We start from the raw sequence: 14,091 nt of genomic DNA, 5'->3' as shown, positions 1-14,091 counted from the left end.
TCTTTCTCACAGATCGAAAACCAAAGCTCTGATACCAGTTTGTTATAACGGATGTGAGAAGAACAAATAATGAATGCAAAAACTAAAATCAGACACCAGAATTACGTGGTTCACCAATTTGGCTACGTCCACGGCAGAGAGAGAGAGAATATTTTATTATGAGAAGAAACCAGATTACAGAGAGAGAGCAGAGTTTTTCGTAGTGTAAAAGATAGGTTAAAATAACCTATTTATACAAAGCAGCAAAAAACGCGTTTTCCGCGTTATTTCCCGATCCGCCCGACCGGACGGTCCCCAGCTCTCCTAAACGTATATGCGCGCCCGACCGGGCGAGACCTGCCCGACCGGGCGAAACAACGCTTCTCCAAACTTGCTCCCGCGCCCGACCGGGCGAGGTTCGCCCGACCGCCCGGGCAAGACGCAGTTTTGCGTCTCTTGTGCATTTCGTCGAACACTTCTTGAGCACCACAATTCAAGGCATATTCTTACATGTCGAAACTTTGAATAGCTCTTACAATACAAATGGACATCATGACACATGTAACAAAGAATATTGTTTTAATTTGGATACCATTATACTATTCCATCTTAATGTAATGCTTCAAACTAAGCTTGATGTAACTACTAGATTATGTTTCAGTACTAGGAAAGGTAGCATATGTGTTTATGTATACTTAGATTTTTCTTCTTCTTATGTTGAGAGGTAAAACTCTATACTTTGATGGGGCATATATTCTTATATGATATGATTACTTTTCACCAAAAAAAAAAAAATGATATGATTACTTATCTTGTTGTATGAGAATCGAATGTTCTTAACACTTATGTTTTTCACAAATTGCTACTTTCATTTTTAATAGAATATAATATTACTCTTGTGTTGAACTTGATATTATGATATATTCCCACCAAGTTGATTTGTATATATGATTCATGTCCTCACTAAGTTTAGTCAATTTCTCATGTCTTATTCAATAGAATCGAGTCTTAGATGAAAATATTTCATTAAGAGTTGAACGATAAGAAATTTGCATCCTAAAATATAAAGCTTGTTTAGAGGTGATCATGGGCCGGACCGGGTTCGGGCCGGGCCGGGTTCGGGCCGGGCCGCTGCCAAAAAAATTGTCCAATGGTCGAGCCGGGCCGGGCCTAAATTGCGGGCCGAATTTTTGTGTCCAAAGCCCGCTATTTCGGGCCTCAAAAAACGGGCTTTTGCGGGCCAAAACGGGCCGGGCCAAAAAAATAGACTAAAAAGTCGTTTTTGGCTTGCCCAAAGCCCGCCAAAGCAAAAAAAAATACGACCGGGCCGGGGCCGGCCCGCGGGCCGAAAAATTCAGCCCAAAACCCGGGCCAAAATGATCACCTCTAAGCTTTTTACATAGCATATCGCAATTTAATATAGATAAGCTTCTATAAACCTTATTTTTCGTATTTTATTCATTTTAATAGTTGTAAAATTTTTACTTTTACAATATTTAAATTTATATATTACTTCTGGTAATACTTTTTTTTTCTTCTGCTAACAAATAAATCATAATACTCGCTACACTTTTCATTGTGGGAAGTTTCACATTACTAGCTATACTTTCTTTTTGAGGAATAAACTCTCTCTATCTCTCTCTTTTCACATGGGTCCCTTTTCTTTTTAGTCTCTACCTCTCTCTTCTCCAAAAATTGACTAGAATTCGTGAATTGAGAAGTGTAGCGAGTAATATGAAACGGAGGAAGTATATGTAAAATGTTTTGGATTTATCAAGTTTTTATAACTTTTACTAATTAATAACTAAATGGTCAAAGCTATGTGTTGAAAAACGTCAAAGTTAGAGTGTTCCAATATCAAAAGGATTGTAATAAGCATGTCAATGAGATTAATTGCATACAAAATGTGATTTGAGATGCTTCTTACTGTGTAATTATTGCAGTGGTAAGTTTCTGATGGACTTTTATCTAATTTGAATGACATTCATATGTTTGGTGTGACTTTTTAGAGCTTTAGAGGTGTTACAAATGTGTATGGATATAATAATAGTGTCTGATCGATAAATGATCTTTCAAACATGAATTATATCTATACACATTCCTAACAACCAAGCATAGTGATAAAAAAAGAATCTTTTAATCTCAAGGTTGGGAGTTCAATCCCCACTAGGGGAACTTTGAGAGAGGGGATCTCCTTACTATTCCCCTATACTCTCAAAGTATCTACCCGCTTATTCGGATCGGATTAACCTGCAAAAGGTTCCGATTTGATCTCACCATTCTAAAAAAAATACACATATCTAACACCTTTGGATTTGTATAGATAATGAGGTGCGGCCGTGCGGGAACATCTACTTAAAGTCCAGTAACTTTAATATCAATCCTCTTAATTCATATTATACTTATTTTCTACAACACCCATTATATAATAAACATCACGCATACAATCAAATACATTTAACTATAAATGTTCTCGTAGCGAAAGAGTGGTTGGTAGTTTGGTACAACTTACAACAATATAATTTTAATCATGGAAGTAGAGACGTAAACAAGTAGCAAACTCATCACTCATCACAATAAGAAAACTTGATCACAAGCAAAACCTACTCGAACAAAGATGAAAAACAAATTATATCATAAAAAAAATAGTATGATTATAGGCTAAATTTTGTAATGTGAGATTTGAAGGTTCTCAACATTAAGCTTCTTGAAATTAGTGTTCTTCCTTGTCATAAGAAAAGCTCCCCAGTTGAATTCTTTGTATTTAGCCACATTTTGGTCATTAATCAACTCTTCCAAGGGTTTCACCGTGACATAATGTGCTGGATTGTAGAAGAATACGATGGATAGCCTATCCTTTTCAGAATTCACTATCACTCTATGCTCCACACTTTCATATTTGTCATTACTCCAAACCTGCTCATATAGTCATATAAGAAACTTAGAGTCCGTTCGATATTACGGTAAATTTCCAGTTTTTGATTTTATGAATATAAAAGTTATTCTAAGTGAAACTTTCCGTATTCGATCAAACAAATTTTATCACTTTTTACGTTTTAGAAAATGACCACTTGAGAAGTGATATTTACTACGTTTTAGAAACTGACCACTTAATATCATATAAATCATCGACAACGGCGAAGTGTTCGAATCAGCTGCTTCGTAGTTGTTCTATCTTATATGACAATTTTAATGCATAGTCTTCAAATTAAAATAGACTTTTTTAAGAGCTTGTTTAGTTAACCTTCAAATGCATGGAAAATTAGAATTCCTACGAAGTGGATATATAACCTACTTGGACTCCTCTAGGTAAGTGAAAATTTCCATGGAAATAGAATTTCTCATGTTCAACCAAACAAAAAAATGTACTTCTTATAGAATAAAATTTCACGGGCAATGCAAATTGATGTGAAGTTATACTTACCAACTTCAACCAAACAAGCATTGATTGTGTTATCTTTGGGAAGTAAAAATGATAAATAAGTTACACTTGGGCATATACCTGAATAAGATCACCAACATTGATAATCAAAGCACCATGAATTGGCTTCACCCTGATCCATTCCCCATCAGTTTTTCTTCTGACTTCAAGCCCTTCAACATCATCATCTTGCGCTAGTATGGTTAAGCCACCAGCATCCTTGTGGCGGCCGACGCCGAGAGCAAGATGAGGAGAAGGGCATGGAGGGTAGTAATTCAGTCGAATGAAGCTTGTTGTCTGATCTTTGAACAACTCACTAAACCTGTTTCCTGCCAATCCTAAGCTCCGTGCTATCAACTCCAACATAATAGAAGCCAGTTTCTCCACCTCTTTTGCATATTCTTCAGCAACCTCTCTGATTAAATTATAACCATTGTTGAAATACATTTAACAAATCAGATTGACATACAGAATATCCAAACAATTATTATCATTTTGGAATGATCCCAACTTTTAAGGCGCTTCTCAAAATAATACAGTTTGAGCTATCTAGAGAAGGTTGGTTGCTAACTTAGGGCTTATTCTCCTCGGCATAAAATAATTGAACTGAATTGAATTGAATAGTGATATGTGAGAGTAAAAGTATTGTCCAGAGTTGAATTGAACTGAACTAAACTGAAAATAATCTGGAGAGAACAAACCCTTATGATGCGTTCTCTTCACCTTATTTTTCGACCAAATATATAGCAGCTTATATGAAGTGTTGAAATTTATTAGAACTTATTTTTTGAGATGTTAGGACTTATTAGAGCTCATCTACACTAATTAGAACTTATAGGAATTCACTGATCCTCATTACTTTTCCTAAAAGACCTGAAATTTATAAATTGAAAAGTACGCCCTTAGTGGAGTATCATCACATAATAATGCAAAACCTGAATTATTTTGACCAGTTAAAAGTCGGGATTATTTATGTCAATATTTTCAAAACGATTCGGAAAAATGTTTACCTAAACTCAGGAGGATGTTGTGGCCAACGGTTTGTCACAGGTTTGACAGCTTGAAGATCATCAGGTGAAACAGGGATAGGAGTACAACCATCTTTGGTAGTATAATCAAAAACTTGCTTCCAATCTCTTACATTCTTGGTTAGCTCAGTATCATGGTAACCCATTGGATTATCTTCATCTTTTGCTACATTCTTCTTCTCTTCAACAGCTAAAGAGAAGAATTTTCGGGCTGCAAGCTTCATATTTTCGAGTTTTTCGTGTCGAATTCCATGGTTAATCACTTGGAAGAATCCCCATTTCTCACTGGCATTGCCAATGTTGGTTATTATATCATCAATAATATTGTTGTTGGACAAGTGATCAAGAGATGTGATTGAAGAAATATCAATAACTGGGATTTCTTCAGCTTCAATTATGGTAGGATTTTTAGGCCTATGTTCTATGGATTGAATGAAGGCTGGATTAACTTCTGCCATAATTGGAATTATAAACCAATACGCTTCTACAAAATTGCTGGATGAAGAAGAAAGTTATATGTGACAAAGTATGATAGCAATGTTTACAACTTTATATTACATCTGACATCAATGTTGTAAGTTCGATTTGAGTATTTGACTATGAATAGCAACAACGTTTTTCACGTTATAATCGAGGGAATCCAAATCCCAACTGTTAGGAACAAATTTTAATATGACGTATTTTGGAAATTATAAGGGAAAATATACAAATTTTATCATACATCAAGGTTTATTGTGAGCATGGTACACTCAACACTGTTTTTTTGCTCATTGCTCATTTGAAATAATCCAAATGAGCAAAATTAGTCTTGGGTCTACTTTACACATGGTACACCTCGGGTATGATGAATGAACTAGAGGAAAATAAGGGGTTCGGAAAAAAAAATTTACTACAAGGTACTTTAGGATGTTTACTTAGTTTTCTATTAGAGGAGTTTGTTAAAAAGTTGGGAGCTTTGAATTCCTCCTTTGTAACCCATGGAACCGTGAATTATATCGTGGTTTCATACCATGTTTTTATGAGCATCATGGTATTATGCCACAATTTTGAACATGTAGCTAAAAATTCTAAATACAAAGGTAACAATTAGCACACTACAACAAATGTATTCTGGGTAAAACACTTGAACTTTGAAAAAGTTTTATTCACTATGTTCAATCATAGATTCCTATCTACCTAAGTAGAACTACCATATTCAAAACAGACCTTTTTTCACCTCAATGTTATATGGATTGATAACCGGCCAAGTAAATGTAATATGGTTCTCTGCACATTGAATGTAGACACTAGACAGTGTTTTGAATTGCTATCCTTTCACTTGATAGATCCACTTCAACTAAACCATAAACCGCGAGTCCGTGGCACATCATGGGGCAATAGCCACCACCAACCGTCACCACTAACACTTTTCGCTTCTCAGTGCTATATCTTATTAGTCTTGAGCTAATTTATGGCATGAAGATCTTCTCCAGTAACTAGAATAATAACGATAAACATACATACACAAATTAGCTCTCCAACAAAATTCTAATTACGGGATACGAAGGCATGAGGGCGATCACAGAGTTCACAACTATTCTTGACCAAGGTTTCATCCCATTTTGGAAATTCAAATAAACATGGATACCCTAATAACATTACAAATATAGTAACATCTAACGAAATCTCTAATTCTCGTTTTCTATATTTCTATGCAACTGATCCTAGTTCGAGTGCAATCAAAAACTAGCACAAGATGTCTCGATGATTTAGACATGGTACTTTCTCCTTAATGGAATGAATTAGAGGAAAATAGAGAAGAGAATTCTTGTTACGTGACTATTTACAGATGAAGTTCTGCTTCTTCAGGGAGCAGGAGGCATGGAAGTTGACACAATGACAAAGCACAAGTATTGAAGGCCGTCCTGAATTTTATCCACAGCAATAGTCTGATCTGCACGGAGATGTTCTGAAAATGAATTGGCTTTATCTTGAATTGACTTGTCTGGAGGAGCTTCATGAGAATCAGTTGTCGTAACAACTTTCATGGCAGCCAGGTAAGCTTCGGTCACATCAGATATACCTGAAGAGTGAAAAGCAACTTTACAAACAGTCTAGCTACTGAACCATGTTATGGCAAGTGAGGGAATGGCTAATCAAACTTGTGGCTATTCATCAACATAAGTACTTTCTAAACAAAGGATCATTCAATTCACAAGGTTTACGTTCACATGTTGAGAAAGAGTTTACCAGTAATGAAGCTGTTAGAAATAGCTTCCAAGCTCTCCTTCATTGCTTGAGCCTTGGATCTAATAACTATAGCCTTTTCAAGGGAATCCTCTGGCCACTCGATTCTGATCATATTCTGATCAGCCTTTTCCTCCTGATTCTTGCTTACGTTAGATATCATGGACTTCCCCAACATCAACAATTGAGACACAGCAAAACAACAAATCTCTGACAGTCTCTGCAAGATTTAAAAAAAAAAAAAAAAATTCAGCTGAAATAAAGTATTACAAAGATTCGAAAACAAATGAAAACTGCATAGTAACTACTAACGTGAACCCCTTCAGAGTGCAAGGATTCCAGTCTGCCAACAGTTCTTTGGCTAATGTCACTCGGAGATTGCCCAGCTAGGGCACTAGTAAACCTGAGAACAAAGGAAACACAAGATATCAGGTTTGGCAAATATATATCCTCCAGAAAAAATGTTCATAATGTTAACTTACCCCTTCATTTCCTTAAAAGAATGACAATTAAAAAAAGATACGGAAAAAAAGAGCATTGGTGTTCATGTAACTAGCATCTTCACACCAGAATCCAGATATCACATTCAAGCTACAAATAACAATATGCAAGACTGGCCGTCAAAAAAAAACAATATGCAAGACTGGCCGTCAATAAAAAAAAAAAAATATGCAAGACTGAAAATTCCAGCTATAACACAACAAAGATGCTTTACAGTGATAAGTTGTCAAAAAATAAATTAAATCCATCAATTCTAGCTCTCAAAAAGCTCTTGGGATTTGCTTAGATGTTTATCTTGTAGTTTGCCAGACTAGGCTTCAGAGAGACTATTCATCATCATATTTCTACCAAAAAATCCATCAGTAGACAAGTCTACAACACTGTTTAATGCACTGATTTCCATCAAGATGGAATGCAAGCGCATAAAAAGAAGCATAGGTTAATTCAACCGACGCTTAAGTAAAGAGCATCAGAAAATAGATCTACTAGATGATATCTATATATGTTTAATAAGACTAAAGGACAACTGGTACTTACCCTGCAGCCATGTCAGCAGCCTTACTGAGACTTGAATCATGCAAGCCCTTGAGTTCAATGTCACTTCCTTCAGTCCCAACTTCTATTTTCTTTCCTTTGTCTGATTGCACAATAGGTGTCTCAGTTTCTGTACTCAAATTAAGAATTTGCTGAACCTGTTTCACCTTTCCCTCATAATTTGATTTATCCTCTGATGACAACTTAGCTTTTCTTCTGTTAAAAAGTAAGGCATAATGGCTAGACAGCGCCTCTAATTCCTATTAGAAGAATTTAAAACATTATGAGGCAATCAATATATTGTCTAACTGCAAAAAAGAATATGTATCATAGGAAAACAAACCTCCAAGTGCTCAGGACCTCCATATATGTAGAAACATCGATCAAATGTCATTTCCTCATACAGCTGGTTGTCATAACTTTCATCAGACTTCTTTTCAACTTCAATACCAGTCTCGGAGATCAACAAATCCATAGTCTCCTTCCCTACATTCTCAAGAGCTTGCATTCCCTTGAAAGTGATAGCTTTACCAGTCTAACATAATAATGAAAAAACATAAAACTCGTATTCCAAACAATTAAAAAAAGAGAAAAGGAGGTTAAAGTCACAATAAGCAGATGATCCAAACCTCTAGAAGAGATGGAGCGATAGAATTTGAATCAGCTATGCCAACAGCAGAATGCTCAAGCCTGCAGAAAAAGCAGTGCCATATATTACTATTCTGATTACAGTTTCATTTATCTTTAAAAACATCTGGCATACCCAAAAGAAAGGGAAGAGAAAGGAAGCTCGAACCATCAATAAGAAAAGCATAGAAGGCTCCAACTTCAGAAACGCTGTACTTGGTAACAGCACAGGCAAAGTTACATGTGTGTAATGCTAGCATCTCATTAGTATAAAATGCCTCTTTTTTCCCAAGATACAATAAATCGATCAACTTGTACACTAAATGAATCTATTCAAAATTCAACCTAACAAGATCTAGTCATCTACTCCCTCCCTCCATGATAGAGTTGTTACAGTGCCCCCAACCTCTCATTAATCATTAATAGAAAATATAACACGATTTTACACAAACCCATTGTTATAGTTCTATCCTCTCACAAGTCACAACCATAAAATTTAAGTAGTGGCCTATTAGAAAATCTAAACATAAACCATCACCATTTTGAAAATGTGATGACTTTTTCAACATTCCTAAAATTTAAATGTGACTATCGATTCCACAAGGAAAGGAGCACATTACAGAATTCAAGTCTTGAGTGTTACCAAAAACACATATCATATGTTTATATTATCTTGAACCATACATATTGACAATGACAATGAAGATTGCAATCTTTCCCCTTGAAGACTTAAAAAAATCATTTAGATAATGGGAAAAAGAAGACGCGGGCATAAAAATTCTAGCCACTTTCAAGTTCTAGCCACATTTAATATGTAAACTGCGCAGGGTAAAATATGGGATTGCTATATGAGAATAGGGGCCAGCCATATGCTTTGTGAGGAAACACAGTAATGGCAATACATGGATTTGCATTTGGTAGAGAAACCATAAATATCAGCTAAATGAATCGGAAACCCAATGTAAAAAAATGTTGTTTCTTAACAGGCACAACCGCACAAGGACCAGGGAGGCAGATTATTCAATAGTTTCGAAAGGCCACTAAAATATTCCATAGTGTGAGGCTTATCAACGGAACTCCGCATTCCGCATCAGGTGGTGCTAGGAATCAACTAAGAAACCAATACTTCGATCAAGAAAACGACAGAATTCTAGTAAGCAACCCAGTTATCTATTTGTATCGATGCTCAGTGAGATACAAATCATTACAACTCTCACTATTCAAGAAGTGAGCTTCTCCCTCTACTGCGTTTAGTGTTTACCTTACAATTTCCTAGATGCCGTTCTCTCTCTCAATTCATATATTCATAGTCCCCTATTGACGAGCTCACCACCCATAATTAACTTCTGGAAGATTCCCACCCAATCTCACAATAAACTGCCAACTGATTCTTGCCTTCTTGCACAAGGAAACCAGATGACAGGTGGATTTGGGTTCCTTGCAGGTGGACTTTGAAAACCCTAACTATCTGAACTGGTGAAAGAGACTAAGTTAATTGCCTTTTATATTATACAGCATCCTCAAAGAGCCTATGCACAATTGTTACTCATTTAAAGATCTTCATAGGGACCAAATTGGAGTATCAGAAAACCCCAAAAGAGTCCAAGAGGTTTCCCTACAATTTTTATTGAGATCCTCCACTAGCCTCCAAAAGGGTCGCAGATCCATGCTGTCCAATGTGGTTTTAGCAACTGCAACTCTTCCAACATATGAGGTGGGTAATATAACATGGCCTTAGTTGATGATGGGCCTGGAGTGGGAGCCTAGAGCATATATGCATGAGCACTTGCATGACGGATTTGGAGTGTTAAAAGCCATTAGAATTTACTAGGGCTCATCGAATCTATCTTGTCCTACAGTTCGTGTTAAAGTAACATTATCAGGACAGCTAGTAGCACTTTTAAGTGAGCTTTCGTGTCAGATTTCTACTTACACCCTCTCACATTCTCCTCAATCATGTGCTCTATATGAGCGATGGAGTGGAGAACGTAAGATGGTGTAAAATTACACCCCCATCCTGCTTATGAAATACACCTTCTATCTCACCAGTGCTTATTTAATTTACAGAAATGCACATACTAAGAAAAGTTAGAAGGGAAAACAAGAGCTGATTTTAATGGATGTGCATTATGTGCACTTAGTGATAGTGAGTTAATGACCGATTAGGACAATCAATTTGGATAAAGCCTGAGGAGCAAAACACAATGTAGGACAGTCAACGAGAAAAAGATGGCACTACTTTTTTTACCACATTTTGCAGATTGCAAACACCATGAACGAAATTTAGTAAGTTTCAACAAAATAATGTAAACTTCCACAATATTACAAGAGACCATATCTAAGAACAACTTCAATCTTAGATTCAAACCTACTTTTGGATAAGGGTTGAACCGCCCTTGAATGCATTTCCTAATGCCTTCCAAGCTCCTGAAGCAAAATTTTCCACTGAATCATCTATCACTTTCAAACCCTGCCAATATGAGAATAAGTAATTACATATTAACTCAATTATCCCAACAAAAACCAGAACAACACAACAAAAAAATCAATTATATTAGGATATGGGAAATTCTTCTTGCAAAAGTAAGATGAACGTGTAAGATGTTTTCCCAAGCTTTTGCCTTTAACAAAATGTACATCTTGTTACGAGCAAGGAAGAAACACAAAGTAGAGTACGCCAGATAAAAGCAAATCTTACAGTACTCCAGAGGACTCAAAGAAACTACATTCAGTTTTTATTCTGTAAAGGTTTTCCCTAAGAAAATTACCCAAAAAAAAGAGAGCTTGAGGAGATCAACTTAGTCATATTTTTGTATTAGACTATGAAGTTGCATCACTTTTTTTCATCCTATAAAATGACTTGCCTGGCTAAGAAATGTATCTTCACTAGCATTCTCCAACTTATCCAGAGCAGACATCAGCTTTTCCTTCTCATGTCCATCTTCCCCTTCTTTGACAGAATCTTCAGCATCATTTGCCCCTTTAGAAGGCTCCTCTTCAGCATCCTCTTGTATGTTATTGAAGCTCTCAGCAGCAGCAGCAGCCTGTACTCAGTAAAAAATATATCTTCAATCAAAAATAAATCAAGATCTAGATCCAAAAGAAAAAAAAAAAAAAAAGAGTATGTGTAAGCATTTAATTACACTTCGTTTACAAGGAACAAAAATCTATGACTGAAATTAGAAATTACGAGGAAAAGGACAAGCACTGAACTGCAAACTGTGAATAGGAAAACAAGAGTCAGGTCTTCCAAGAAACTAAGTAGATACAACAATGTTTCCCATGAAGTAATGTTACACCTGATTCTGAAGAACTTTATTAATTCCTCCCAACTAAACAGCCTACACAGGAAAGGCAAAAAAGATCTTGCAGTAATTCTGACCACTAGTCTTCAGAGGTCACATAAGAAATTCGCAAGTGATCTGAAGGGTAAACTCACCAAACTGTAACCACACCATAGGACTGGTGTCATAGAACAGATGCCTAGTTGTTACATGCAAACTTCAAAATTTCTAAAGTTAACCCCTTAAGTAATTGATGTCCAGAAGCTCAGATATTTATGAATGAGAAGGTGACCCCTCTCCGGCAAGCTCACTCAAGTAACCCGGCTAGACTGAGTTGGGCTCCTAGCTCCTTTGTTTACTTGATACTTACTTATGCCGAATGAGACTCAACATAAGCATGCCCTTCAAGTTTACACTACTACACAGTCTACACTAGGTATAACATTGCAGAATTAAATTCTCCTCTTTTCTAAAAAAACTCGCATACGAGAGTTCTCTACAGCATTAGACAAGCCCAATACACATTACAATCAACTTACTATAACTGACTTTTGAGGTAACAAAAGATGATTGTCATTGCCACACAAGGCCAAAGTGAAATAAGGGAGGAGATGAGGATCTAACAGAAGGAAAAGAGAACGGAAACTGCCAAAGGACCGAGTGATATTTCTACTACACAAAGAAAATATCATTCATACATACCAGAAACATTTGATTTAAATGAGGTCATACAAATATTGACTCAATTATAACAGGATTCGCCACAAAACGAATATCCCTAACAAGCTAATAACACATTACTAAAACAACATTCCACAGGTAACAATCAACCTTCTTAGATAAGAAAAGATCATTCCCATTGTGAATAGTTGACACTCTACTAATTCTCCTAACTAATTTAATTTTCCATAACATCAGCCAATATTAACCAACTAAACCTAAATTGTATCATTCGTAGAATTTCATAGATTACATCAGAACTTAACAACAGGAAACAAACTTTAACAATGCAAACATACCAGAATCAAAGTAGACTGAGATTGAACAAATTCATTGCACATTTTCAAAATTTTCAACATAGATTGTACAATTGAAGTGCAAATTCCATACAACACTAAAATTACCGTAGTTGAAACTATTTTCTCCTTTTTTCGTCATCGATTTTAGGTCAAATGAAAATTAGGGCAAAATCAATGAAACTTCACAATAGAAAGAGATAAGAGTGAGAGAGTACACTGCGAGAGATCTCATCAGCGGCAAACGCAGCAGCTTTTTGAAGATCTGAGAGGTACGACAATGGAGAAAACCCCCATCCTCCCCATCCTCCTCCACCTCCTCCATTGTTGTCGTCTTTCTTGGTTTCTGGTGCAGTTTTCGTTTCAATTTCTCTCTCCTCATCCGCCATTGATGAATTCTTGTTAGCTTCCTCCATTAATCAGAAACTAAGAATTCGATGTTTCGAAGAAAAATTTGCAGAAATTAAATTTGAATTTTATTTATTTGTTAGGGCTACTACGCGTTTACGCCATTAACAAAGACTTGAGATCTGCTTTCGTTGGTTGGTAACTTGGTGGTATAATCTTGTAAATGCGAATTTACATAATATACCCTCTCACGTGCTTAGCGCACACACGTGTGTCAAGCGCTAAACGACGTCGTTGACTTTCTCTTCATCATGATAGATTTTGTTGCAATTGCAAATTTAGCAAGTTCACATTTTGGCTCAATCATCTGATGAGTTAGATTAATGTTTTACACATAGTTAAGAAACGTTGAGGAATTGCATAAATACAATTGTTTATAGGTTAGATTTTAATATTAAGTTCCTCCCATGATGGATATGAAAATTGGTGGAACTTCAAATTTTCCGCATGTGTAAAGGATACATACGCAACAAAAAAAAAAATATATATTCGCAACTCGTCATAAATATCTTTATAGTTCATGATTATGGGTATTTATGTCATTTTTTAGGTTGTTATATACTATATACATAACATTTAGTTATGAAAAGTTAGTTTAGTTATGGAGTTGTAATAAAACAAAGTTTTCATCTGGGACTTTTTTTTCATGTCTATGATTGAAAGAAGAAAGTCTAATTGTGCTATGGCCTTGGTATTGGTAAATGTTATGTTTAAATTATACTTCTTAATATTTTATAGTATTACTAAATATATCATCCTATGTTTCTTAGGAATCATTACCAAAACATATTCATGCTTTACTGTGGAGTAGGATCAGTGAGAATCTTAAACACCATCCTGTAGATGGTTGGACCTTTCCATGATGCAACACTCCAAATAATAGTTAGGTTTTTAGGTAGGGATGCAAATAGATGATGAATCATCCATCATCGGGTTATCATCCATCATTGCTTAACCTGGTTTTATTAAGCGAGTGAAAACTCAAAATAAACGTATAAAAAGCGGGTGATGGATGCGAGCAAGATTTTTTTTCATCTTTCACCCGACCCATCCTTCGCTTAATACCC

At 35.8% G+C, this 14,091-nt stretch overlaps 2 protein-coding genes across 2 annotated transcripts; both read right to left on the bottom strand.

Moving 5' to 3' along the window:
• Window positions 1–2,479: 2,479 nt before the first annotated feature.
• On the bottom strand, window positions 2,480–4,939 carry LOC104904444 (jasmonate-induced oxygenase 2). Its single transcript, XM_048636190.2, has 3 exons — window positions 4,411–4,939; window positions 3,482–3,815; window positions 2,480–2,895 (listed from the first exon to the last, which is right to left on the bottom strand). Exons 1-3 carry the CDS (start codon window positions 4,884–4,886, stop codon window positions 2,641–2,643), a joined length of 1,065 nt encoding a protein of 354 aa, XP_048492147.1. The 5' UTR covers window positions 4,887–4,939; the 3' UTR covers window positions 2,480–2,640.
• Window positions 4,940–5,936: 997 nt separating this feature from the next.
• On the bottom strand, window positions 5,937–13,185 carry LOC104904443 (hypothetical protein). The gene is made up of 9 exons (XM_010692691.3): window positions 12,835–13,185; window positions 11,181–11,360; window positions 10,689–10,786; window positions 8,319–8,379; window positions 8,033–8,224; window positions 7,693–7,949; window positions 6,967–7,057; window positions 6,658–6,874; window positions 5,937–6,490 (listed from the first exon to the last, which is right to left on the bottom strand). Exons 1-9 carry the CDS (start codon window positions 13,030–13,032, stop codon window positions 6,273–6,275), a joined length of 1,512 nt encoding a protein of 503 aa, XP_010690993.2. The 5' UTR covers window positions 13,033–13,185; the 3' UTR covers window positions 5,937–6,272.
• Window positions 13,186–14,091: the final 906 nt, after the last annotated feature.

This window comes from Beta vulgaris, chromosome 9 (genome assembly GCF_026745355.1).
Source record: "Beta vulgaris subsp. vulgaris cultivar EL10 chromosome 9, EL10.2, whole genome shotgun sequence".
Classification (NCBI taxonomy): Eukaryota; Viridiplantae; Streptophyta; class Magnoliopsida; order Caryophyllales; family Amaranthaceae; genus Beta; species Beta vulgaris.
This window is presented reverse-complemented; position numbering and strand designations above follow the sequence as displayed.